This window comes from Ctenopharyngodon idella, chromosome 17, assembly GCF_019924925.1.
Source record: "Ctenopharyngodon idella isolate HZGC_01 chromosome 17, HZGC01, whole genome shotgun sequence".
NCBI classification, from domain to species: Eukaryota; Metazoa; Chordata; class Actinopteri; order Cypriniformes; family Xenocyprididae; genus Ctenopharyngodon; species Ctenopharyngodon idella.
In genome coordinates, this window is record NC_067236.1 from 1,622,025 (window position 1) to 1,647,334 (window position 25,310).

General features: G+C 35.6%; 1 protein-coding gene across 8 annotated transcripts; it reads left to right on the forward strand.

The window, feature by feature from the left end:
* Positions 1–20: 20 nt before the first annotated feature.
* Positions 21–17,168, forward strand: slc5a6b (solute carrier family 5 member 6). Of its 8 annotated transcripts, none has more exons than XM_051868371.1 (17): positions 21–380; positions 4,639–5,079; positions 5,229–5,294; positions 5,392–5,443; positions 5,522–5,589; positions 7,991–8,145; positions 8,937–8,978; positions 9,633–9,773; positions 9,868–9,997; positions 10,107–10,195; positions 10,874–10,983; positions 11,141–11,211; positions 12,402–12,488; positions 12,965–13,140; positions 13,229–13,332; positions 15,905–16,026; positions 16,695–17,168. In XM_051868371.1, the coding sequence occupies exons 2-17, from the start codon at positions 4,732–4,734 to the stop codon at positions 16,815–16,817; spliced, it is 1,884 nt and encodes a 627-aa protein (XP_051724331.1). In that variant the 5' UTR covers positions 21–380; positions 4,639–4,731; the 3' UTR covers positions 16,818–17,168. The 8 variants fall into 8 exon arrangements, with proteins under 8 accessions (XP_051724331.1, XP_051724337.1, XP_051724329.1 ...); XM_051868369.1 differs by having other exon boundaries at positions 25–380; positions 4,622–5,079; positions 13,226–13,332; XM_051868368.1 differs by having other exon boundaries at positions 25–380; positions 13,226–13,332.
* The last annotated feature ends 8,142 nt before the right edge of the window (positions 17,169–25,310 follow it).

Here is a 25,310-nt window from a genome sequence, read left to right on the forward strand (position 1 = left end):
TTGCGCAGCCACGTAATCTGTGCTCATAAGAAAGCTCTATTTTTTCCCCACGTGGATGATTTTTTGATAGTAAGGCGCATATTATTATTTCACATTAAATATAATATTCAACCTTTTTTTGGAAAGCATGGATAGAGAAAGAAAAAAAGCATACATGTGTGTGGTGGAAAACGCTTAATATCAGAGTGGAGATTTAGGTAGTAAATTGTAAGGTGCATAGTGTGTTTGACTGTGACAAAGTGGCTCAGTAACCTTAAGGCGTGATGGCAACTGTAACACTAGGAGGAGTGTATTAGTGCAACACTGACATTCACTGTGTGGACCCTGAATGACACACATGAAGTGTATGGAGCTCCAGCTGATCTAATTGACTGCTTTAGGTAAGAACACCTGCATGTCGAACAACATGTACGTTCACGTGTTGTACTTGTGTAGATGAGGAACACTGCATGAGCACTGAGAAACACAGCATGCGTCCAACGACTAACTTACTATAACAAGGACGTGAAATTGCACAACCTAATGGTAGGGATAACTAGGTAGATCAGTCAGAAATGCCAATATATTTACAATTTTACATGAAATATGGTCCTGGGGAGTGCATTTGGGCTAAAGTTGAACCTGAAATCTAGTGGCGTCTCACTGTTAACCCTGCAGTGCCCGGTAGGGAAGTGTTTACTATCCCTCATTAACCCCTTGGACCCCTACTAAAAAAATAGATGCTAATAACATGGTACTGTGATATGTAACTTGTTTAAATCTTTCTAAACAGTCTCACTTTGAGATCCAAGGTTGTTAAATGATGCTATACACCTCCATTTAAGCCATTCATTTGTGCAATTTAGGGGATTTTACAGTTAAGACCCAAAGACCAGATATGATGAATGAAAACCAGTAGTCAAAGTTAAAAAAATTGAAGTAAATTTTACTGAAGAATAGTTTGCAGCTTCACCACTCACAAGGAGTTTGTAGGCTGTAAATTCAGTTTGTAAATTCACATTTCCGTAGCAATTATACTTTACACAAGTCAGTAAACTATGTCATTACTTCAGGTTGAATGATTCTGATTGGCTAAGAAATAGATAAACTTACAGTAGAAAGCATATGCAGAAGCATATTATCCGGATGACACCAGGACCCTGGTTTTAGGCACAAAGTGACCCACCAAGGTCATGTATCAGCATTTCTAGGCTCCAGTTTGTCTGAAAGATGGTAATTTCATCTCCCCTGGATGCCAGTTGTTCACAAAGTCAGGACCTGTAACTATGGATACTGACAGATACACAGCTTCTTCAAGGTTGAAGTTGTTTGAGCTCTTGCTTTAATCAGGATATTTCCCCAAAACATACAGATAACATGTTCTTTCTCTTAGTGAGAGGTTCAGACAATATTCATCATTATTCTCTAGTGTTTAAAAATGGAAAAGTAAAAAAAAAAAAAAAAAAAAAAAATGATTTAACATACGCTTGAAGATGTCATTCAAATCATTTAATGTTTAGATGGATAAATATTGATTAATCAAGATTAATAACTTGATTATAAATCACTCAAAAGATATACAATGAAGCGGCAGTGGATTCCAGAATCCCTCCCTTCAGCAATTTTAACAAAAAATAATAATAATCACTGATTTTTGTAATACAGCACAGATTTTAATTGAGATCCACCAATCAGACAAGGTTCTGTAGACATGGAAGTTAAAATAAATATTATTGATGCTTATTCATTTATGTAATTCACAGTACTTTATGAGATGAAGTAGACTGTTTGCTCTCGATGCCATTATTTTATTCTATAATGTGACATATTTCCAAGTGAAAGAGGATATTCAGTGAGTTAAAATGGAGGACAGGACTTGACTTTATTCAATGGGAATTGATTAGATGTGAAAAATATGTTTCTATACACCTAATTGGTTGAAATGTAAGGGATAAAAATCAGAGGGATTAAACCAGATACCAGTGATGTGTAGTAGAATGAGGTTGATTTCGTCTTTTTCCAATTTTTCAAATAATTTCTTGCTTCAATTGAAACGTTGTGATTCATCTCATAACTACATGGTTTGATTCAAGGCATCTTTACAAAAAACTTCTAAAACCAAGGCCACTAAAAACTGGGCAGTTACTATTGTGCTTTAGTACATAGTAGTGTTTTTTTTAAAGCCACAATGAAAAGGAAGTGGCGACAGATCTTTCTTCTTTAATGTTACTATCATCCATGTGTAACAGATCATTGAGTTAAGGTAGAGTAGGTCTAAGGTAAAGTAGAGGCAGATAAACGTGAACTTGCAGGGCGAGTTTTAAGCGACTAAACGATTGGAGAAGACGTTGGAGAAGAAGTCTTGACTAGAATGAAATGCAAACATGGATGAATCATTTACAAAAACATCTGTAACATGCTTTTGGAAAATAGATAGGTGTAAATTTTCAAATTTTCATTTTAATGCAGACTTTAAGCAGACTAAATGACTGGAAAAGTTTGGTGTATGTCTTTTTCTTCAGAAGGTCTTATGAAATTTTATTAAATATTAAAAGTTTTTTTTTTACAAATTAAATGTATACATGGTTCATGTTAAGATCTGTAACATACATTTGGAAAACAGATGAGGTCAAAATGTTTTTAAAAAATGAAACTTATAAGTGGGTCAATGACGTATAAGGATTTTCAACAGGCCAATTTTAAAATAATTGCAATTATTTAGACATTAAGAATGTTGTGTACACATAAATTCATATTAAAATTTTATATTAAGTGATTTTAGTGTGGTTTTTATCTAGATGAATTGGCCATAACCTTAAAAAATGTCATGTGGTGCGACCGTGATTTATCTTAAAATTAATTAATTTCCTTAACATTTTTTTATACAAGTTCTTAGTAATTAAAGTGTTTAGAAACCAAGTATTTGCAATTCGTTTGAGATTCTGTAAAGATTGACTTTATATTTTTGCTCTATAACCTCTGAGTTGCCTTCCTAAATGTAGTTAACAGACTTATTTTTCCTGTAAATCGCATAAAACTGATAAAAATGTTTTAAAAACACCATTCACTTAAGCATACTGTATCAGTGATTCATATTTCAGTCACAGAAATTAGATATTTTATTTTTAATTTACACAAAGACCTTAAATATAATTAAAAATCTATTTAAAGAGATCAATAAACAATCAATTTTATACAAAAAAAAAAAAGATTTAAACCAGATTTTATTAAAATTGTACAGAATTTTCATGAGCACAATTTTTATAAACCTTTATATTTAAAAAAAAATCACATCGCAAACATAAGTGCACCATTTCATTTATGTTGACTTTCATTTAAGTTGAAATTAATTAATACTTTAATTCATCAAGGACACATTAGGCCTAAAAGACAGTAAAGACATTTATAATTTTACAAAAGATTCTATTTCAAATAAATGCTGTTCTTTTGAACTGTCTATTCATCAAAGAATCCTGACAAATAAAAGATATCACAGTTTACACAAAAATATGAACATTGATAATAATCAGAAATGTTTCTTTGCAGCATATCAGCATATTAGAATGATTTCTGAAGAATCATGTGACACTAAAGACTGGAGTAATGATGATGAAAATTCAGCTTTGATCACAGGAATAAATTTCAGTTTACTATATATTCACATAGAAATCAGATATTTTAAATTGTAATAACATTTCACTCTTCTCCTAACAAGGTGTAACTCCATTCTTGCTGCAGGGTCAGAATCAACACGATGCCTATGGCCAGCGGTTTTTACTTTGCTTGGCAGTGGCATCTGGTAAAATAGTTCTAAATAAATATTTTTTTTTACAATTTTAATAATTACCAAAATGAAATTACATACTCTAAACAATTTTTTACAATACAAACATAAACTGCCTGAAATATTTTTATAAAATGCATAAAATCAAATTGCATAAAAATCTATTCCAAATGATACTAAAATAAAGTACTTTATGTATATAAATCATCAATTGAATACAAAAGCACAAAAACTGCCAATTTAGGACATATATCTATCATGGAAAACACTTGATATTTTCAAATTCAGTTTTACAGACACAATTTACAGAATGGGTTTCAACATTAAAGTCCCAAAGTGGTTGTTTTTTGATAGTCACACCACATGATATTTCATAAAATGGAAATCATCGGACAAAGTTTGTTTGTATATTATGATGGACATATAAATACGAATACTTTGCAATTTTGTACAGGATTACAAAACACATTGGAAATCATGCCAATTAGTGCAGAAAATGAATTTGAATAAATTTAGAGTAATTTCAAAGACATTTCCAAAACAGAAGTAATGACCGAACGGTCGAACCACATGATATTTTGACACTTTAAATAACAGAAAATTACAGATAACTAATGTTTTTTTGAAAAGTTAAAGTGAGTCCATGCACGGGAGAGGTACTACATATCTTTTTATGCATTTAAACCAAATTTTAACTGAAAAAAATGCAATCAGACAGAAAATGTAGGCGTCATGTCATTGACCCAAGTATGAAATGTTCACCATAAGATCTAATAACATGCATTTGAAAAATAGATGGCAACTTTAAATGTCAACACATTAGCATAACATGAAATCATGACCTGAATCTTCTATCAGTGTGTTTCATGTTTCAGGTCGTCTTCAGATTTGTAGGCCGATGGCTTTGACCTTTGTCCTGATCACGCAGCGGAGACTCTAATATCACGCTTCATGCCTGCAATCTCAGCATGGATCCGTCTGGGCCTAAGTACTTCACTATTATTGATTATGTGATATTTGCGTTGTTGTTGGTGGCCTCCATGTCCATCGGGCTGTACTACGCCTTCACCGGAGGACGCCAGAGCACCACGCAAGAGTTTCTGTTCGCAGACAGGAGTATGAAGTGCCTGCCGCTCTCTTTGTCTCTCATGGCTACCTTCCAGTCGGCTGTGGCCGTCATTGGCACGCCGGCTGAAGTCTATGCCAATGGCACGCAGTACTGGTTCATTGGCTGCTCTTATATTCTGGGTCTCCTGATACCAGCACACATTTTTATTCCTGTGTTCTACAGACTGCATCTCACCAGTGTTTACCAGGTACACATATTACAGATATTATTTAGAGACCACCCTAGCAACCCCATAAAAACAGCCCGGCAACACTCTAGATGAGTTTTGCACCACTAACGTGTTGTTTTGTCAGTGATGCCTTTATTAAACATGTCCACATCTCATTCACCTTGCAGTATTTGGAGCTGCGCTTCTGTAAAGCCGTCCGTATATGTGGCACTGTTACATTTATTTTTCAGATGGTAAGCCCTCTATTGTGAAATAAAGTTTCCATTTTTGCATATTTAATGCATTAAATGGCTCTTTTGGAGAGAGTTAATGTGTGCGTCTTTTTTGCAGGTCATTTATGTGGGTGTTGGAATCTATACACCTGCTCTTGCACTGAATGCAGGTAATGTTGCAATAACTTTCAAATAAATATAGTCATAATTAACATTATTAATGGATGAACATTAATGTCTGTCTCTAGTTACTGGTTTTCATTTATGGGGAGCAGTACTGGCAACTGGGTTGGTCTGTACTGTATATACGGCACTGGTAAGATCTTTTTTTAAATTATTTAAAGTCAGCACGACATGAATATTTCCCAACTTACTTGACAGATTATATGCATCTGGTCCTATTGTGCACAATTCATCAGTGCATGATAAAATGTTTGTCTTTGTAAACTTTCATCAGCTTGCTCTGCATCTAAAACGTTTATACGTTTAAAATCGTTATGTATATGTTTTCCCCCCACAATTAAAACTGAAGAACTTTGATCATAAAACTAAACTTAATTTAAATATCATCTAAATAAGACATATTATTGGGAGATATATGACAGCTGATATTTATATGTATTTTATGTAAGTATTCTGTTATACTATCTCATTGATTTACATTACAATATCAGAATTTAATCTTTCATTTGTCTTTTTTCCCCCTAATAAAAATTATTTTGGGGACGCTTTACAATAAGGTCCCATTAGTTAATGTAATTAATACAATAATGAGCAATATATTTGTTACAGTATTCATTATTTGTTAACATTAATTTCTATTGTTAGTTCATGTCAGCTCAGGTCTATTAACAGATACAACTTCTGATTTTAACAATGCATTAGTAAATGTTGAAATTAACTAAGATTAATAAATGCTGTAGAAGTACATTTTCATTGTTAGTTCATGTTAACTAATGTTAACAAATGGAACCTTATTGTAAAGTGTTACCTATATTTTTTTTTAATAATACAAAATATTTTTTGACTGTTATTTATTTCACATGTCAGGCTGCACAGGTTTAAAGGGATAGTTCACCTAAAAATGAAATTTGTGTCATTAATTACTCACCCTCATGTCGTTCCAAACCTGTAAGACTTTCGTTCATCTTCAGAACACAAATTAGGATATTTTTGATGTTTCCGTTGTATAGGCAGTGTAGCGCTTCCGGGTTCTGTATCAGAACGCAGGCTCAGTATTGGCCAACGCTGTTCATGTGAGCAGCACGACGCATGCATGTGATGCTGACACTGAGCCAACGTTCTGACGTAGAACCTGGAAGCGCTTAACATAAACAGCGTAAGAGAATGACACAGAAGAGAAGATATTGTTGGATAAAGTCATTATTTTTGTTTTGTTTTTGCGCACAAAAAGTATTCTCGTCGTTTCATAACATTAACCACTGTAGTCACGTTGACTATTTTAACAATGTCTTTAGTAGCTTTCTGGACCTTGAATGTGGTAATTACGTTGGTTTCTATGGGGGATAAAAAAAAAACCTCTTGGATTTCATCAAAAATATCTTAATTTGTGTTCTGAAGATGAACGAAGGTCTTACGGGTGTGGAACGACATAAGCGTGAGTAATTAATGACGGAAATTTCATTTTTGGGTGAACTAACATTAACCCTTTAAGGCCCAATCCCATTTCTTCCCCTTACCCATTCACCTATCCCTTCGTTTTGCGCGTTCATGTGAAGGGGTAGGGGTGTCTCGATTTTCTTTTGGCTGGAGTGGTAGTGGTAAGGGGAAGGGCCACATAGCCCTTCAAACGAAGATTTTTTCGGGACCACACTTCGAACGAAGGGGTATGAGAAATTTCCCTGCATACACCGACTACCGTGCTGCTAGAATGCGTGTAGTGATCATGGTAGTGATATTTCCACTCAGGATCGATCACTTGTGTGTTACCTGGCTGCCAGTTTCTCCGTAGCTTGCTAAACGCACTATTTGAATGATGTGAACACAAATGAATAATACAGTTAAAATAAATATCTGGTCATCCTTCATAACGCAGTCGCTATTTACATCTCGTATCGTCTGTAAACTCTTGCGTTACCAAGGCAACAGCTGACTCGTTTGTATTACATTGCAAAGAGCTCCGTTATCGCAGCACCACAGTAGAAAATGAAACCATATCCGTACTGGCCCGCTCGGCATGGAATGGAACGGTTAAACAAACAGCTTGGCCTGATGGAAAAGCGGCTCCGCCAGTCTTGTACGTTCTGTATCATTCTGTATCGTCTTGGGAAACTCGAAGGCTTATACGTTTTCTAACTGAAACCGAGCGCCGTTTTCTGAAGTCCAAAATACAGCGCAAAACAACTTTGGGAGTGGGTAATCAAACGTGCTCGCGCCTGATTTCTGTTGATATGCGGACTTCATTGCTGTTCATACTGGTTAAATGTTACAGGACACTAATAAAAGAAACTAGGTATGATGACGTGTGTAATGGTGTAGTAGTGGTGTCCCATTTCTTAGGGGAATATTTTCACCCCTACACCTTGCCACTATGTTTCAAGGGGAAGGGCGAAGGGGTATAAAATAGAATTGGGATTGGGCCTAAATATCTTTAGAAGTAAAACGGGCTGCAAATGTAAATCCATTTTAATTTGCTAGTTTGTTTTCATGGTCTCAAAGAAGTTGTAATTATTTTTGCATGTTTTTCCTCCTGGTAGGGTGGGCTAAAGGCAGTGGTCTGGACCGATGTTTTCCAGACAGTAGTCATGTTTACTGGTCAGCTAGCCGTCATCATTGTGGGCGTTCAGCAGGCTGGTGGTCCATCTGAAGTCTGGGTCAAAGTCAGGGACGGTGGACGCATCTCTGGCTTCGAGTATGTTCACTTTATCTGGTTTGGTGTGGCATAGCACACCAAAGTTGCTCCAGGGCAAGTAATTATGGATAAATGCATCTATTAAATCAGGGCTGTTCAAACTTTTTTTTAGCCAGGGCCCCCTAAATATGATGATGATCCTCTTTGGAGGTTAGGCAGCTGTACTATATAAAGTCCATTTATACTGTGAGAAAATATTTAGTGTGTCTAAATGTCCACAATTAAAATATTATTTAAGGGATAGTTCACCCAAAAATGAAATTCTGTCATCATTTACTCACCCTCAAGTTGTTCCAAACCTGCATGAGTTTATTTCTTCTGCTGAACACAAAACAAGATTTTTTGAAGAGTGTCGGTAACAAAACAGTTGATGAGCCCCATTGACTTCCATAGTATTTATTTTTCCATACTATGAAAGTCAATTGGGTCCATGAACTAAATGATTTATCAATTATCTGAATCTTCAAAATATCTTCTTTTGTGTACAGCTCAAGAAAGAAATTCATACAGGTTTGGAACAACTTGAGGGTGAGTAAATGATGACAAAATTTTCATTTTTGGTTGAACTATCCCTGCAGATTTGTTTTGTTATTTTCTAATGTTAAAAATAATTAAAGTGTTCTAATAAATATAATAATAAATAAGTTAATGAATAAAATAATTGATCCTAATCTCATGATTTCATTCTGGCTGAAACCTGAAATAATATAAAATTTGGTTAATGTGTTAAAAATTATTTCAGTAATTTAATATCTTAATTTAATGTGTTATATTTTTTACATCCCTAATAGTGGTGTAATGGTACACAGAAGTCACGGTTCAATACGAGTTCGGTACGTTTACATGTCCGGGTTTGTTTTTATTTGTGTACACTCTACACTCACAATAAAAACAAAGAAAACAAACAGGATTCGGCTTTCTGCCGTCCCGGGTTCCTTTCAGTGAAGCTTGTGGAATGTGTCACAAAAATTATTTGAAACTCAGCGTATAGGCTAATAGCAAGCTCTTGCTGCCATCTGAACTCATGTTTTGGGTTGGTGCATAGATTGTCTCTTCTTCTTCTGCTCTTTTTCTTGTTGTGCCGGTTAGAAAACAGCATTACTGCATGCGCCCCCTTCTGGATTGGAGTGTGGATCGCCTGTGACTGACTGTATTTGTCTTCTGACTGTATGCACCGAACCGTGACGGTTCAGGACAAATACATGTACCGTTACACCCCTAATCCCTAACAAATATATTTTCTAATTTTCTTCTTGAGGTTAAAAACCCCTGTACTAAATGACTTCTCACTTTTTAATACTAAGTTTTGACCTTGAGAAATTTCTTTTGACTGCCTCAGGACATCAGTAGTGAAATGAACAAACCTCTAATTCTAAGTATTAAATCTAGACATGTAACTCATCCTGTACTGTTTGTGCTACAGACATGAATGATATTGTATTGATACTCAAAGTCATTTCTCCAATTGACTGACACTGTCTGTTTAGCCTGAATCCTGACCCAACGGTGAGACACACGTTCTGGACGTTAGGTGTTGGAGGAGTGTTCCTCATGCTGTCTCTTTATGGAGTGAACCAGGCTCAGGTTCAGAGGTACCTCAGTTCTCGTACGGAGAAAGAAGCCGTCATGTAAGTGTTCCTTTTACCTACGTACAGACCCCAAAATCTCTCAGATGAACTTTAGAGCTGTACTTCTTATTTATGCGTCACAATTCTCGTGCAGGTCCTGCTATATGGTGTTTCCATGTCTTCAGGTGGCTTTAATGCTCAGTTGTCTCATGGGGCTGGTCATGTACGCTTGCTACGGAAACAACAGCCCTTTAGAACAGCAGTACATCAAATCCAAAGACCAGGTTAGCAGCACCAAACTAGTACCAGATTTACAATGATCTTATAGATGAACAACAGTCATGTGACCGTATATATAGCTCCTGATATGAATAGTGTTCTTTGATTTTACAGATGGTGCTCTACTTTGTCATGGACATGTTACAAAACTTCCCTGGACTTCCTGGATTGTTTGTGGCGTGTTTGTTTAGCGCATCTCTCAGGTAACAGCCTGATGATTGAAGCAATCATATTTCACAGATCATATTTCAGTAAAAGAAAAATGACTGTATTATAGCAAGACTGTAATAGTGATCTTCAATGATTTTAGAAAACAACTGTCATAAAAGTAGTCAAAATGCCCCAAAAAATTTAATGATATGCAAAATGATCTGCTAATTGCATAAATGTAAATATTAAAATGTTATTTATTCCTGAGGTGCAAAACTGAATTTTCAGCATCATTCCTCCAGTCTTCAGTGTCACATGATCCTTCAGAAATCATTCTAATATGATGCTTTGATGCTCAAGAAACATTTATTATTATTATTATCAATGTTGAAAACAGTTGTGCTGCTTTGTTTTTGTGGAAACTAAAATGTTTTTTAGGATTCTTTGATGAATAGAAAGTTCAAAAGAAAAGAATTTATTTGAAATAGAAACAAATTTCTACTGTCACTTTTGATCAATTTAATGAATATTTGCCGAAATAAGAACATTTATTTCTTAAAAAAAAATCGTACTCTGTAGTGCATGTTCACGCAAATCTGCTTTGTTTACTTTTGTCTGTCATAAACTTACATTCTGAAGAGATACAGATAAAGACAGTAGTCTGCATGCCTCAAAAATATAGAAAGTATAATTTATTTGTAAAATAAAACTGAGATTATTCTCATTGACAGTACAATATCCTCAGCGTTTAACTCACTGGCCACGGTGACCATGGAAGATCTGATAAAACCCCATTACTCAATGACGGAGGCCAGAGCCACTCTGCTGTCAAAGATGCTGGGTGAGACATTATCCTGAATGTTTATATCTTCATTTGAAATGATTTCCGCCTTCCCACTGATGCACAATGATAGAATATGTTTCATCTGATTTCCTCTTTGCTCAAACTGATCAAATAGTGAGCATGTTTATAATGGATGATTATATTCCTCATCCAGCCCTATCATATGGGATTATATGTCTGGCTATGGCTTATGTCGTCCATTTGATGAACAGTTCAGTTCTTCAGGTAAGCATACATGCTTCTTTTTTTTTTAAAGCGCTGATGAATTTATAGCTGTAATCAGCTTATTTTAAGAAATCAAAAATGTATCCTGTCTGTGTAAATTAAAAATGCATTCTTATTAAAGTTACAAAAGTGATTCAGTTTGATTAACATTAATGACACAGATGGCAGCAGGTTTATTAGGCTGCTGTCACTTTAAGACAAAATGCACGGATCCAATATACTCGTGCATTTTCTTTCTCAACTCTTACGTTCACTTAGGATATAAATAACTGCGTTTACAAAGATACTTGCAAAGACAGGCATTTTGACATATATGTGTTTAACCGTTCAAGCCCAATTATGCGGCAAAAAGAACTGTTCAGTACTTGCGCTCTATGAGCAGCGGCTTCATATGCACAGTGCGTGAAATCACTTGTTTTTAAACTGCAATAAAAATGCATTCAGATGATAAGCTTTCGTGACCGCGCAGCACAGCAATGTTACATGTCGTACAACGTAACCGCAATAGAGACGATAGTCAAATATCTACTGGTTGTCGAATTTCTACCGGTTCTAATTGTGCCTTACTGGCCCACCCATACCCGTTCCCCTTCTCAAGGAACCAGGGTTACATTTGTAACCTGAAATGTTTACGTCTTGCAATTCAGTTTTTTGTTTCTGCCATGGAAAAAAATATTAAAAAGGTATGTTTTAGGTATTCGTCTTGTTGCTAGAAAGATTATTTTGTACACTGTAATGGGTTATAAAATAATAAACAGGTAGGATTTTAAACTGTTCTCATATCAATATGTTCCCATCTTTATTTATGTGATGAAAAGCTGGGTAATAAGTGATACAACTGTACATTATCCCTTAAATGTCCACCTTGATAGAATTTGTTCATTTGTCTGGGATGAAAAAAAGCTGCTTACTAGAAGCTTTTTTCTTCACAGAAACATTGTTTAATTCGATTAATAAAACATTTAAACTCATCAATATTTTGTCTAATTATTCACTTGTGTGACAAGTAGCCTTGTAATATGTGAAATATCGTACAGCCAGTCAGTTGTTATCGCAAAATAAACCAGATAATAATAAACCAGACTATAAACCAGACTCAACATGATCCGCTTGTCAGGGTTTGTTTTGCAATACCAGTCGGCTGGATGACCGTTATCCAACTAACCTCTAGTTGTGTATTTCACTTTAAGGCTGCTCTCAGTATCTTCGGGATGGTCGGTGGGCCACTGCTCGGTCTGTTCTGTCTCGGCATCTTTTTCCCATGTGCCAATAGCATTGTAAGTTCTTCCTTCTTTCCATCCATTAATTCATCCAACTTCTATAGAAGCTTGTTTGCGCCACAGAATAAAAAAATTTAAAAAAAGTTGTGACTTTTTACCTCACAATTTTGTTTTGTTTTTTTTTCTCACAATTGCAAGTTGTTTTTTCTAATTTTTTTTTTCTTGTGATTGCAAGTTTGTCTTGCGATTCTGAGTTTATTTCTCACTATTCCAAGTATAAAACTTGTAATTCAGACTTTTTTTTGTGCAATTCTGACTTCATCACAATTCCATGTTTACATCTCACAATTCTGACTTTTTTTTCACAATTCTGAGCTTAGATATAAGCTCAGAACTGCAAAAACTTGGAATTGCGAGAAATAATGTCAGAAATGTGAGATAAAAACTTGCAATTATATTTTTATTTTTTATTCCGTGGTGGAAATAAGCTTAAATAAACTTCACATTAAGGATGTTTTCTCTTTTTCATTCAGGGAGCTGTAATAGGTCTTGCTGCAGGTCTGCTCATGGCTTTCTGGGTTGGCATTGGTGGTTTTTTGGCTCGGATGTCCAGTTCTGTAGTTCCTCCATTCAACTCTACCAACACAGTAGCAGCCACCCCTGACAACATCACCATCACAGCCGTGACTGCAGTCATAGATGCTGCCAGGTGACTTGTAGATCAGTACCATGCAGTGCAATGTAAATGTATATATTGAGGGAAAGCATTAAAATGATTTTTCTGTGTTTTTCAGCAGACCCGTGGGGCTGGATGGCTTCTACTCTCTGTCGTACATGTGGTACAGTGCTCTCAACTCCTCCACTGTGGTGCTTATAGGACTCATTATCAGCTTCATGACAGGTGAGAAACATTCACCTAAAGAGCTTCTCATAGTATTTATTCAGAATGAGACATTAAAAATGCCTTAAATAGTGTTGCTTATTGTTTATTGTTGTGATATTACTTTTTGAAATAATCAAAACACTTTACAATAAGGTCTCATTAGTTAACATTAGTAAATGCATTAACTAACATGAACTAATAATAATCAATATAATTTTAAAGCATTTACTAATCTGTATTAAAGTGATGGTTCACCCAAAAATTAAAATTATCCCATGATCTACTCACCCTCAAGCCATCCTAGGTGTATATGACTATCTTCTTTTAAACGAACACAATCAGAGATATATTTAAAAATATCCTTAGTCCTCTAAGGTTTATAATGTTTGTGAATGGGGGGGCTGCGTTTTGAAGCCAAAAATAATGCATCCATCCATAAAAAAAAAAGTAATCCATACGACGTCATAATAATCCATACGTAATCCGTACAGTGCTCACCCTCAGGCCCTGTTTTTGGTCCTCAGACCAAGACGGGCCAAGCCCCATAGAAGCTTGGGGCATGGACCTAAACCGGCGAGGTATATAAGTCTTAAAGGCCGCAGACCGCACCTTCTCCTCTCTGAACTTCACGACCACCGCCTCAACAGATGTGCCAAAAAAGCTCAGATGGCGAAACTGGCGCAACGAGGAGAAAGTTTCTCTGTTTCTCCCCGATGTCTGCCAGGTTCACCCAAAGATGATGCTCCATAGCCAACATGGCCACCATTGATCGGTTGATCGCGGCAGCAGTTTTATTAGTGGCATGGAAAGCAAGGTCTGTAGTGCGGCGCAGTTCTGCTACCACCTCAGGTGGAGCCCCTGAACCTGGTCCAGGTCTTTCAGCAGATCGGCCTGGTAAGCCCTGCAACACAGCCATTGTGTGCATACTGCGGCGTATGCTTTGACAATCAAGCCTGACGTCACACGTAGTTATTGTTGTGTTTTGACACGTGCTTCAGACACTGGTCATGCCGGAGGCAATCCGCATTAGCTTCCTAGGACACAGTGTCTCGTTCCCATTCGAAAAGGAATCTTTTTGTAATGTGTTACCATGAAGCTGAAATAAAATAAAATATAAATATTAGATGACAAACTTAAACAAATATTAGAATTGTTGCCTTGTCAACTAACTGAAAAAGTTGAATTTGTAACATTACTAGGGCTGTCGATTTAATGCGTTAATTAGATTAATTAATTACACCCCAGACATACGTAGGTCATCTGACATTTCATACAGTTGATTGATGAAGAATATGATGCAGGTCAACAACTTACTGCATGATGAAGCCTATAGAATGTAGTTAGAATGTCCCTAAAATTCAAGATATGGGACAAGAAATGCCCCTGTTTAAGTTTTTTTCTCTTATTTACATCATATGTGATGTAGTTAAGCTATATCATGAGAAACAAGTGCAATATCACGCAAGTGCTGTTTTTCTGTCCAGAATAGCACGAGTGCAAATGTGATACTTGTATTATACAACAGTTTAATAAATAAAAACTTAATATTGTGTTATTAAGACACAATATTGTCTGTTTTGCTCACTTTTGCCAATGAAAATATAAAGACAAAGCAGAACTGTCTCTGAGCAACACACAGCGGCATTTCATTTCTGAATCCGTGTTTTGAACGAATCGGCATGGTATGACATCAGAGTACCACAAGAGCGATTCAAAAGCATACGGAGCCATCTGCTCGCTAATATTTTGATGTCATACACCAATTGGTCTGTGCAGCGCCACTTCAAGTCCAACAGGCTTAATGATTCAATGGACCATTTGTAAAGAGAACCATTTACTTCACTCTTGAATGAATCAGCCATTTGAACGAATCGAATGAATGAATGACTCAATGACTTAATTATTAAGACATTTACAGTTTTAGTTTCTTATTTAGAGTATAATTTCATTAAAAAAAAAAATCATTTCATATTTCTATAGAAAAAAAAAAAACATTAAAAGAACTTTCTCCCAAAAATGAAAATTCAGTCATCATTTACTTACCCTCATGGTCCAAAAGAGAATATGTAATAAATTCTATGTTGAATCAAATAAAATATATGTCTTGCTGAAGCTATTTTTATTAATGTGATGCTTTAGACAATAATGACTTAAAATTATCTTTTGGGAGTAATTTCTCAGCCAAATTTGATCATGATGTACGATTCATTTGCGATTAGTTAGAATAATTAATCGCTACAACATGTAATTAATTAGAATTAATAAATTTAATCGCTTGACAGCCCTAAACATTACTAAAACTACACCTGAAATAAATTTAAATTAAAGCTAAATAGAATTATTAAAAAACCTGATAAAAATAAAAATGACAAAAGAACATAAAATTGCTAAAATTAAAATTGAAAATATAAAAATAAAAGCTAATTCAAAATGTTAATAAATAATGCTAAAATAACACTGACAGAAACATAACTGTGATAACCACCTACAACAACCTAGCATCGTCGTGTTGAGTGTTACAATGGGCAAGCACCATTCATAAAATGTAAAAAAACAGAATATAAATTATAAAACTGTATTCTACTGCAAGGCCCAACAAAAGGAGATGATGTGGCGTCTGGCACAGTGTATCCAGTGGTGAGAACTGCACGATCCCTTCTGTTCAAGCTTGTGCAGCCAAGTGCTTGCTGCACGTCCCCTCCTGAACAAAAGGTAAGATGCTACCATGACTGTACAATAAAATGCGTTGTTGCTTTGGGTGATTTTACTGTAGTGAAAGGGTTAGTTCACCCAAAAACTAACCCTGCCATTAATTACTCACCCTCATGTCGTTTCACACCTGTAAGACCTTTATTCATCATTGGAACACAAATTAAGATATTTTTGATGAAATCCACGAGGTATATGACTCCATATAACCATTTTCACAGTCCAGAAAGGTATTAAAGACATTGTTAAAAAAGTCGACATGACTGCAGTGGTTCAACCTTAATGTTATGAAATGACAAGAATACTTTTTGCGCGCAACAACAAAACATCATTCTCCTACGCTGTTTACGTTCAGCGCTTACTTTATTGTTAAATTTTTGTTTTGTTTTTGCGCACAAAAAGTATTCTCGTCATTTCATAACATTAAGGTTGAACCACTGTAGTCACATCAACTGTTTTAACAATGTCTTTATTACCTTTCTGGACCTTGAAAGTGGTGATTATATTGCTGTCTATGGACGAGTCATATACCTCTTGGATTTCATCAAAAATATCTTAATTTGTGTTCCGAAGATGAATGAAGGTCTTACGGGTGTGGAACGACATGAGGGTGAGTAATTAATTACAGAAATTTCATTTTTGGGTGAACTAACCCTTGAAACTGCTTCTAGCAGATTGATGGTCATAAAGAAATAAATGGCAATGTAAAGGAGGATGCTGGAACACCGGAAGAGACAGAAACATTTCTCTCATCAAATCCAGTGTCTCATCTGGAACAAGAGACCTCCGTGTAGCAAAAATGTCATAAATGCTCAGGGTTAGCCTGCACTCTAATGCTAAGTATTGTAAATATTTTGTATATTGCTGATGTCGGTAATGCTCATTACAGGGATGTGTAAGAGTTCAGTCTGGTTGTAATTATTTTGAAGGAAGAAGTGTGCCTGGGTGTACATTTTTATAATAGACTGTATATTTCTGTCACGTTTGTATTCTTTGTATGTGTAGCTGCTATATACAAAACCAGTAAAAAATATTTTACATCATGCTCTAAAATGTTCTTATCTGTAAAGATGTAAAGTACAAATCCAAATGACAAAGACAATGTTCTGCAAATCAACTTTTCCAATAAAAGCATGTGTGCATCATGTGTTGCTGCTGTTGTGGGTGAATCTCACCGGTCTGGCATATATTTCACCCTAAAATAAAAATAGGACCATTAGCATTTTTCCCCATTGTGACATAATTAATTTAAAAATAAACAACACATTCAAAATATGTTTTTCATATTACACATATTACATGAATGATATTTTGATTTTGGTTAATTTTACATTAATGGAAATATGCAAAAAAAATATGCAAAGATATATGCATTATATTTTACCTAAAAACAATTGCAAGTATCTTACCAAGTTCTTCTCACATTTGACCAGCAGTTGTCTCTAGTGTGCAAAATCCATGTGCACAACACTGCACTATAAATATGAAAAGATACCTGAGGAAGTTTCACTGGTGTAAATTGCTACACCAGTGAAACCACTAGGCCCATTTTGAAGAAAGACAGAAAATGATAAGTTCCTGTAACACCTCTGAAGACTGAACTCTGAATCAGTGAAAATAGCAGGATAATGCTGTGGTTTATTAAAAGCAAGATTGGGTGAGATGACTTTATGTTTCATGGTCAGATGCTCGGCTGAAATGTCGTAAATGCAACTTTATAAACAGACAAATGTCATGCTGACATTTCAGAGTGCTATTTCTTGGCTAAATGTCAGTTTTCCATGAGCTGATGGTGGCAGTCCTGAGGCTCAGTCAATCGCATCACATGATAGCCCACAGGAACTTCCTGCTAAATGAAGCCTACAGCAGCACTTTCTGGTTCAACAACAGTCTAAAGCCCAAAGTATAGTGTATGCGAGGGGTCAGCGTATATTGCATGTGACGCAAATTTTGTCAATCAGAAGAGTATGTGCATGCGCACCACTGGATTTTTGTAACCACAGGTCGCACATGCACTTTTTTTTTTTACTGCAATTTTTTTTGCAGTAATTAGTTTATCCATAAGGTAACCGTGCCCTGGGGGTGTCAATTCACAAGGTAGTTGAAGAAAAACTGCATAAACAGAACAGACCGGAACGCATGCAAGCAACAGCGACAATGGAGGCCTACAAAGACAAGGGATTGTGCAAAGAGGTTGGAAAGTGCACTTATTTGTACAACTCTAGCATGAAAGAATACAAAGATGAACACTCGTGGCGAGAGATTGCTCGTATGTGTACGAGTCAAATAAAGTATACTTTCCAAGCCTGTGCATTCGACTGTGTGCGTACACACAAAAAAACGGAAGTATACCCAGGGCTTTAAGCCCAAAGTATAGTTCACTTTTTATGCGTACACGAGGGTCAGCGTACAGTGCGCGTGACGTGAATTTTGTCATCAGAATAGTACACACGTACTGTACGTGCACCGCCGGATTTTTCTACGTACGCGCAGGTCGCACATGCGCACATGCGCAAATCTTTTTTGCCAAAATTTGTTTATCCACAAGGTGGCAACCATGCCTTGGGGGCGTAGATTCACAAGATAGTCAAAGAAAAACTGCATAAACAGAACAGACCCGAAAGCACGCAAGCTACAGCAACAATGGAGACGACATAGACGAGAGATCGTGCAAAGAGGTTAGAAAGTACCCTCATTTGTACAACTCTAGCATGAAAGAATACAAAGACGTTTACATGGGTTGTAACTTGTGGCGAGAGATTTCTCAAAACTGTGTATGAGTCGGACACCTGTGTATGCGTACAAGTCAAATGAAGTATACTTTCCAAGGCTGTACGTTCAACTGTCGTATGCGTAAAAAAACAAAGTATACCCAGGGCTTTAGGGTGGTTTCACACTTCGCTCGATTGCTCCCCTCTGCCCCTGCTGCACTGTGTTCAGATTATATAGAGTACCTCAGGGATGACGTGTTTTTGTAGGCAAAACCCGGAAGCGAGTTAGCATTTTAGGACTTCCGGTTCCATCGCCCTAAAGTCTATGGGTTTTTTGAATGGGTTTTTGCTAAATCACCTGAAATAAGGTATGTGGTTAACAAAGCCTCTAAATATTTTCACGTTTTGATCTATGACATAAAACACACCAGTTATAACCCACTTGTGAATTTTTTTAAAACCTTTATTGTGTCTTAAAAACAAACAAATTGCTAAAAGGGACTACTTCCTTTGGCGGGGACTTTAGACGTCATCATGACAAAAAGGACATTTGGACAGCATTTCTCATGAAAAAGTGGATAAGTATTCATACACAGCGCAGATCATAATCAGCAAACATGTTTTTAAATAAAGTTGTTTTTTAAATAAAGTTTGAGGAAGCTTGGTGGTAGTGACGCGACCAAGGTGTGCTGTAGTCCGCTTATAGCCTACTGTTAGCTTTTTATATCTGACAACTTTATTTAGGCTTCAAAATGTATAAATGTTGTGTTAACTTGTAAAGATTATCTTGATAGACAAAATGTGTAAGTGTCATAACCCTTTGTTAAACACAGAGCTTATTTTTTGCGATTTTTCCAAAAGTTTATGGGAAAAATGCATAGGCTTTTGATCGAGGGAACCCGTGCGCCGCTAACTTCCGGGTTGGCCTACAAAAACACGTCATCCCTGAGGTACTCTATTATTTGGGTCCGAACTGCGGTGCATTTGCGTCATGAAAGCAGCAGCTGTTTACCCCGTTCCTTGGTAACGACGGCGCAGGAGAAGGTGTCAAATTGCATAGCGTTGCTCGCCTCACTTTTATATTTTTGTTTGTGAACCATTGGTTTTGTTTCCAATGCCTCAATACGTAACAACACTTGCGCCTATCTACCGTGAACGTATAGCAAATGTCCGACGAATGCTGAAGGTGAGCAAATGAGATACGCAGCTCTCTGCTTGCAGTGTGTCAGTCACGCTCATCAGGAAAGTAATTTAAACACACATTTTTATCAAATCAAACGTCATTAATAGTGGTTCACTTCCGCGATTTAGTGTGATTGCGTTCATATCAGCAGTGAACCGTACTGGACTTCACAACCTAAACCTTACCACCCTTTTTAAGCGGTCTCGGGTACAGTTCGCAGGTGCGCACTCAAGTTCAGAAGACAGCGTTCACATCGTCCAAACGAATTGAACTCTGACGTCAGTTGAACCCGGGTGCGCACCAAAAGTGCTAGTGTGAAATCCCCCTAGAATTAAAGGTTTCAAAAGGAATTTTTCACAGTGATGCCATAGAAGAACCATTTTCGGTTCCCCAAAGAACCTTCCAAGAAACAGTTCATAAAAGAACCATTCTGTCCTTAGTGTGAAGAACATTTTAATAATCTAAATAACCACTACAAAGAACCATTAATGCATTGGAAAGATTCTTCATGGAATCATATAGAGAGCCAAAAAAAAATCTTTATTTTTAAGAGCGAAGGTTGCCTGTCTATAGTGAACAGAATATGATACTGACTTGAGGACTGGTTTGACTTAAAGACATGGCAACCAAAGGTCAGAGCCTTCAAAATGTTTATAAAATTTGCAGTATACACTTGGCACCAATTTCTAAAGTAGTCAAAGCAGATGATACTGTACATACAGTAACAGCCCGAGTTCTCATAGCATATAGTGTTCCCTTCAATCAGATTAGATTTGATGCGTTTCATGACTCTATGATAGATTTGCATTGTAAAATATATGTATGTTGTAATGATGCTGTTTTGCATGAACAAGCTAACTGGAAAGCCATTTTTAAAGTACCAAAAAAAAAAAAAAAAACAACCTCAGCATTTTCTTGGCTATTTAAGGGATTAAGACAAAGCATTTCCCCTTAATCCTTTAAACAGCATAAGGAAAATATTATCTGCATTTAAATAATGTTTTCAGAATGCTGACTACTGTAATCGCATTTATTCTGGATCATCCCAGAACTTTTCCTTGCCAATTCCTGGTTTCCTCACTAGGCATTGTTCTTTGTACAGCTGCTTTTATAACAGTATGAATTATGAAAAGCACTATACAAATGAATTCAACTGACATCTGCCCCAAAGTAACCAGACCATCATAGGAAGACAGTTATTGATCTCTAACTTCTCCTTAGTTGTTAAAGCCAGCATAAAATCAAAATTGACCCTATTTATTTTCTTAATACATGCATTGCATCTGTGTGTGATTTTTTTTTTTTTCTTTTTTTTTTCTTTTTTTTCTATACATTACAAAAGTAAAATCAGTCACAACATCTAGTTCATCCAGCTATACTAAACCTAAGTATGAGACATTTCTGTCTGTCACAGTTTTTAAACCAATTTAAACCAGGGATCTCAAATTGCAGGGGGTTCGTAAAAGTTAGAAAAGCTTATCATTAATTACATAATAAAAAATGTAAAATTAAAATCAATTTAAAAATAAAAACAACCAAAATAAAACACTTATAAAATATTTCATCTTTTTTTAGTTTGCTTACGTGCATGTCATGTGACCATTAACTGACTTCAGAGAACCGTAAACATGTGAATGTGTCCTTAAATTATTGAAATATTAATTTAAAGTCAGCAGAAGTAAATATTTCAGGACTGAAAATAATTTGGCTGACAAAAAAAGTTGGAAAACAGATGGTAGTTTTGAGTTTGACACATTTCCTGTTATTATTAAAATGACAATGTTTTGTACATACACAAAAGCAACAGTATGAAGCATGTAGATACCTGCCTATAATTTATAGTTATAAAACGTTATCACAAAAAATAAGCATAAAATGCCACCAGAAGCAAACGTCAGTAAACTTGTAAACATCAGTAAACTAGACTTCAGTTCATAAAAATTATGGGGGAATGCAAAGTATGATGCAAATACAGTTGTGCTATTTTGAGTAATTTTTGTGAGCCGCGATTGTGTCCTGTACTTTTGTTTATATACTGTAAATGAATGAGCCTGCTGTTGACAAGGTCTGTTTCCTTGAGGCTTGATTCCCCAAACAACTGAATTTAACTGATATTCAAACTAGCATCTGACGGAAGTTATTTTGCAACATCCCCCCAACAGTTTTAGACCTTGGACACAATCTTTCTACCAATCAATCTACAAAGAAAAAAAACAAAACAAAAACCAACCAACCAAACAAACAAAACTTTTGACCGAAAGGATTCTGCTTGAAATCAGCTTTGTACACAGTAATAAATAGTGCCTGCATATATGAAAAATTGAAGTGAGTTGGAAGGGTTCCATGGTTTTGATGACTTCACTATTATTCCAAAGTGTTGGAAAAACGGTATAATGAAAGTATATAATTAGATATGTCCAAACTTTTCTTTCCTCAACTGTGCACTGTTTTGTAGGCAAAGAACCAAACCAAACCAGGTTAGAAAACAAAACCTGCAGGATTTTTTTTCTTTTTCTTTTCAAAATGACTAGTTCATAACATGTACATGAGGAGTACATGTTGCTTGTAAGCAAAATAAATGCAAATGAAGAATGTTGTACTGGAGGCAAGAGATAAGCAGAGTCATTTGTGGGTTTTGCAGGGTAGAATTGTGTCTTTGCTAAATAAAAAATTTACATTCTAACAAATCAGATGACGTGAATGACCAGGTAGTCCATGGTGTTGCTCCCTGAGAACTAATAATATGAATAAAGAAAGCAATATATCAGTATAGTAAGAAAATGTGAGTGGTGTTTGCCCATGAAAAAAAACAAACAAACAAACACCAAAATTATCTTTCATCAGCAGTTTAAATTTTATATATATATATAATATATATATAATATTATATATATATATATATATATATATATATATATATATATATATATATACAGTTGCAAGAAAAAGTATGTGAACCACTTGCAGAATCTGTGAAAATGTGCAAAATTTTAACAAAAGAGAGATCATACAAAATGCATGTTATTTTTTATTTAGTACTGTCCTGAGTAAGATATTTTACATAAAAGATGTTTACATATAATCCATAAGACAAAAAAATAGCTGAATTTATTAAAATGACCCGGTTCAAAAGTTTGTGAACCATTGATTCTTCATACTGTGTGTCGTTACCTGGATGATCCACAACTGTTTTTTTTGTTTTGTGATGGTTGTTCATGAGTCCCTTGTTTGTTCTGAGCAGTTAAACTGAGCTCTGTTCTTCAGAAAAAATCTCCAGGTCCCAAAAATTCTTCAGTTTTCCACCATCTTTTGCATTTTTGAACCCTTTACAGCAGTGACTGAATGATTTTGAGATCCATCTTTTCACATGGAGGACAACTGAGGGACTCAAACACAACTATTAAAAAAGGTTCAAACATTCACTGATGCTCCAGAAGGAAGCACGATGCATTAAGAGTCGGGGGGTGAAAACTTTTGAACAGGATGAAGAGGTCCAAATTTTTCTTATTTCTTATTTCTTTTTTTTTCTTTTTTTCATTTAATTCTGCCCTTCGGAAGCAACAGAAGATACTTGCATGTTTCCCGGAAGACAAATTAAATACAATTTACCTTGATCTTCAAATTCCAAATGTTTTCACCCCCCGACTCTTAATTCATCATGTTTTTTTCTGGAGCATCAGTGAATGTTTGAACCTTTTTTAATAGTTGTGTTTGAGTCCCTCAGTTGTCCTCAGTGTGAAATGACGGATCTCAAAATCATTCAGTCACTGCTGTAAAGGGTTCAAATTTGCAAAAAATTCTGGAAAACTGAAGAATCTGCAGGACCTGGAGATTTTTTTCTGAAGAACAGAGCTCAGTTTAACTGCTCAGGACAAACAAGGGACTCATGAACAACCATCACAAAACAAAAAAACAGTCGTAGATCATCCAGGTAACCACACACAGTATTAAGAATCAATGGTTCACATACTTATGAATGGGGTTATTTTAATAAATTCAGCTATTTTTTTTTTTTTTTGTCTTGTGGATTATATGTAAACATCTTTTATGTAAAATATCTAACTCAGGACAGTACTAAATAAAAAATAACATGCATTTTGTATTATCTCCCTTATTTTGTTAAAATTATTAACATTTTCACAGATTCTGCAAGTGGTTCACATACTTTTTCTTGCAACTGTATGTATGTGTGTATATATATATATATATATATATATATATAAAAAATAGTAATTACAATACTTACCTGTTGCATATATCCTATATATTGTAAACATCATTGCTGTGAGTTAGTATAAACACTCTGGATTTATGGCAAAACCAGAACAACAAACTTAAGGTATTATTTTTTACCACACTGGTAAGGGGTCGTTTTACCCTATTCTTTTAATGGAATTATTGAAAAAATAAATAAATAAATAACACTCTTAGGGCCAGTTCACACAGAATGTGTTTCTGCTGGTAAAAACGCAAGATGCAGGTCAGTAAAATGAAAAAGAAAAAAAAGCACAAGATCTATAAACATGGTTTTTTTTTGTTTTGTTTTTTTTGTTTTTAAGCTGCTGTCGTAACTTTTTTGGTTAAAAATGATCCAAAATCAATTATTGAGCAAGTACATAACCAATCAGTGTTCAAAACTCCTTACCTTAGCTCGACTCACAATGGTAAGCTTGTAATAATGTTTTATAATCTGAGTGATACTGGTGGGATTTGGCGGGAAATACGAGTTTGCTGACGTTTGTCTTTGCGTCATTACGTCACATCTGTAAACAGAAAGTCCTGGCTAGTAGGCTATATCGCGTGTGCGGTGGATGCTCCTGGTAGCGCATCATTTGTAGCCTCTTCTTACAGAAGCTGGAATGTATTTAAACTTGAGATGGTGGTTTGTAATCCAGAAAGTTCAAAACAACAATCATCGACAACTGTGGTAAAAATTTAAAGACTTTTTACTACACTGCGGAGTGCAGACTGCGGAGAGCCTACAGTAAAAAAGGGAAAGCGACCGGGCCCGTGTGAAAACAAGAATAAATGTTGGCAGGGCTTTTGAAAGGTGGCGTGACCTAAAAACAGACGCAGAGATGGCTATTTTTCTGCTGGACACGTAAGACATTTCAATGGTTCATTGGGTAATATGGTCAAGTCAAGTCACCTTTATTTATATAGCGCTTTTTACAATGCAGATTGTGTCAAAGCAGCTTTTCAGTAATAACTGGTATATCATTTTAGCTGCACAACAGCTCTTAAGGAAAATGGTGTCATTGTCCAGCTTAAGTAAATTCAGATTCATTCCGTTGTAAGAATCAATAGTTATTAATTTAGTTAATTTATCCATATCAGCACTGGAGTAAACAGTGATGTCATCATCCAGCTCAGTTCAGTTCGCATACAAAGGA

Bases quoted from the DNA above. Each gene is read 5' to 3' on its own strand.
- slc5a6b (XM_051868369.1), top strand. From the start codon at position 4,732: ATGGATCCGTCTGGGCCTAAGTACTTCACTATTATTGATTATGTGATA. The intron at 5,295-5,391 runs GTAAGCCCTCTA...TCTTTTTTGCAG, and splicing joins TTACATTTATTTTTCAGATG to GTCATTTATGTGGGTGTTGG. The intron at 5,444-5,521 runs GTAATGTTGCAA...GTCTGTCTCTAG, and splicing joins TGCTCTTGCACTGAATGCAG to TTACTGGTTTTCATTTATGG.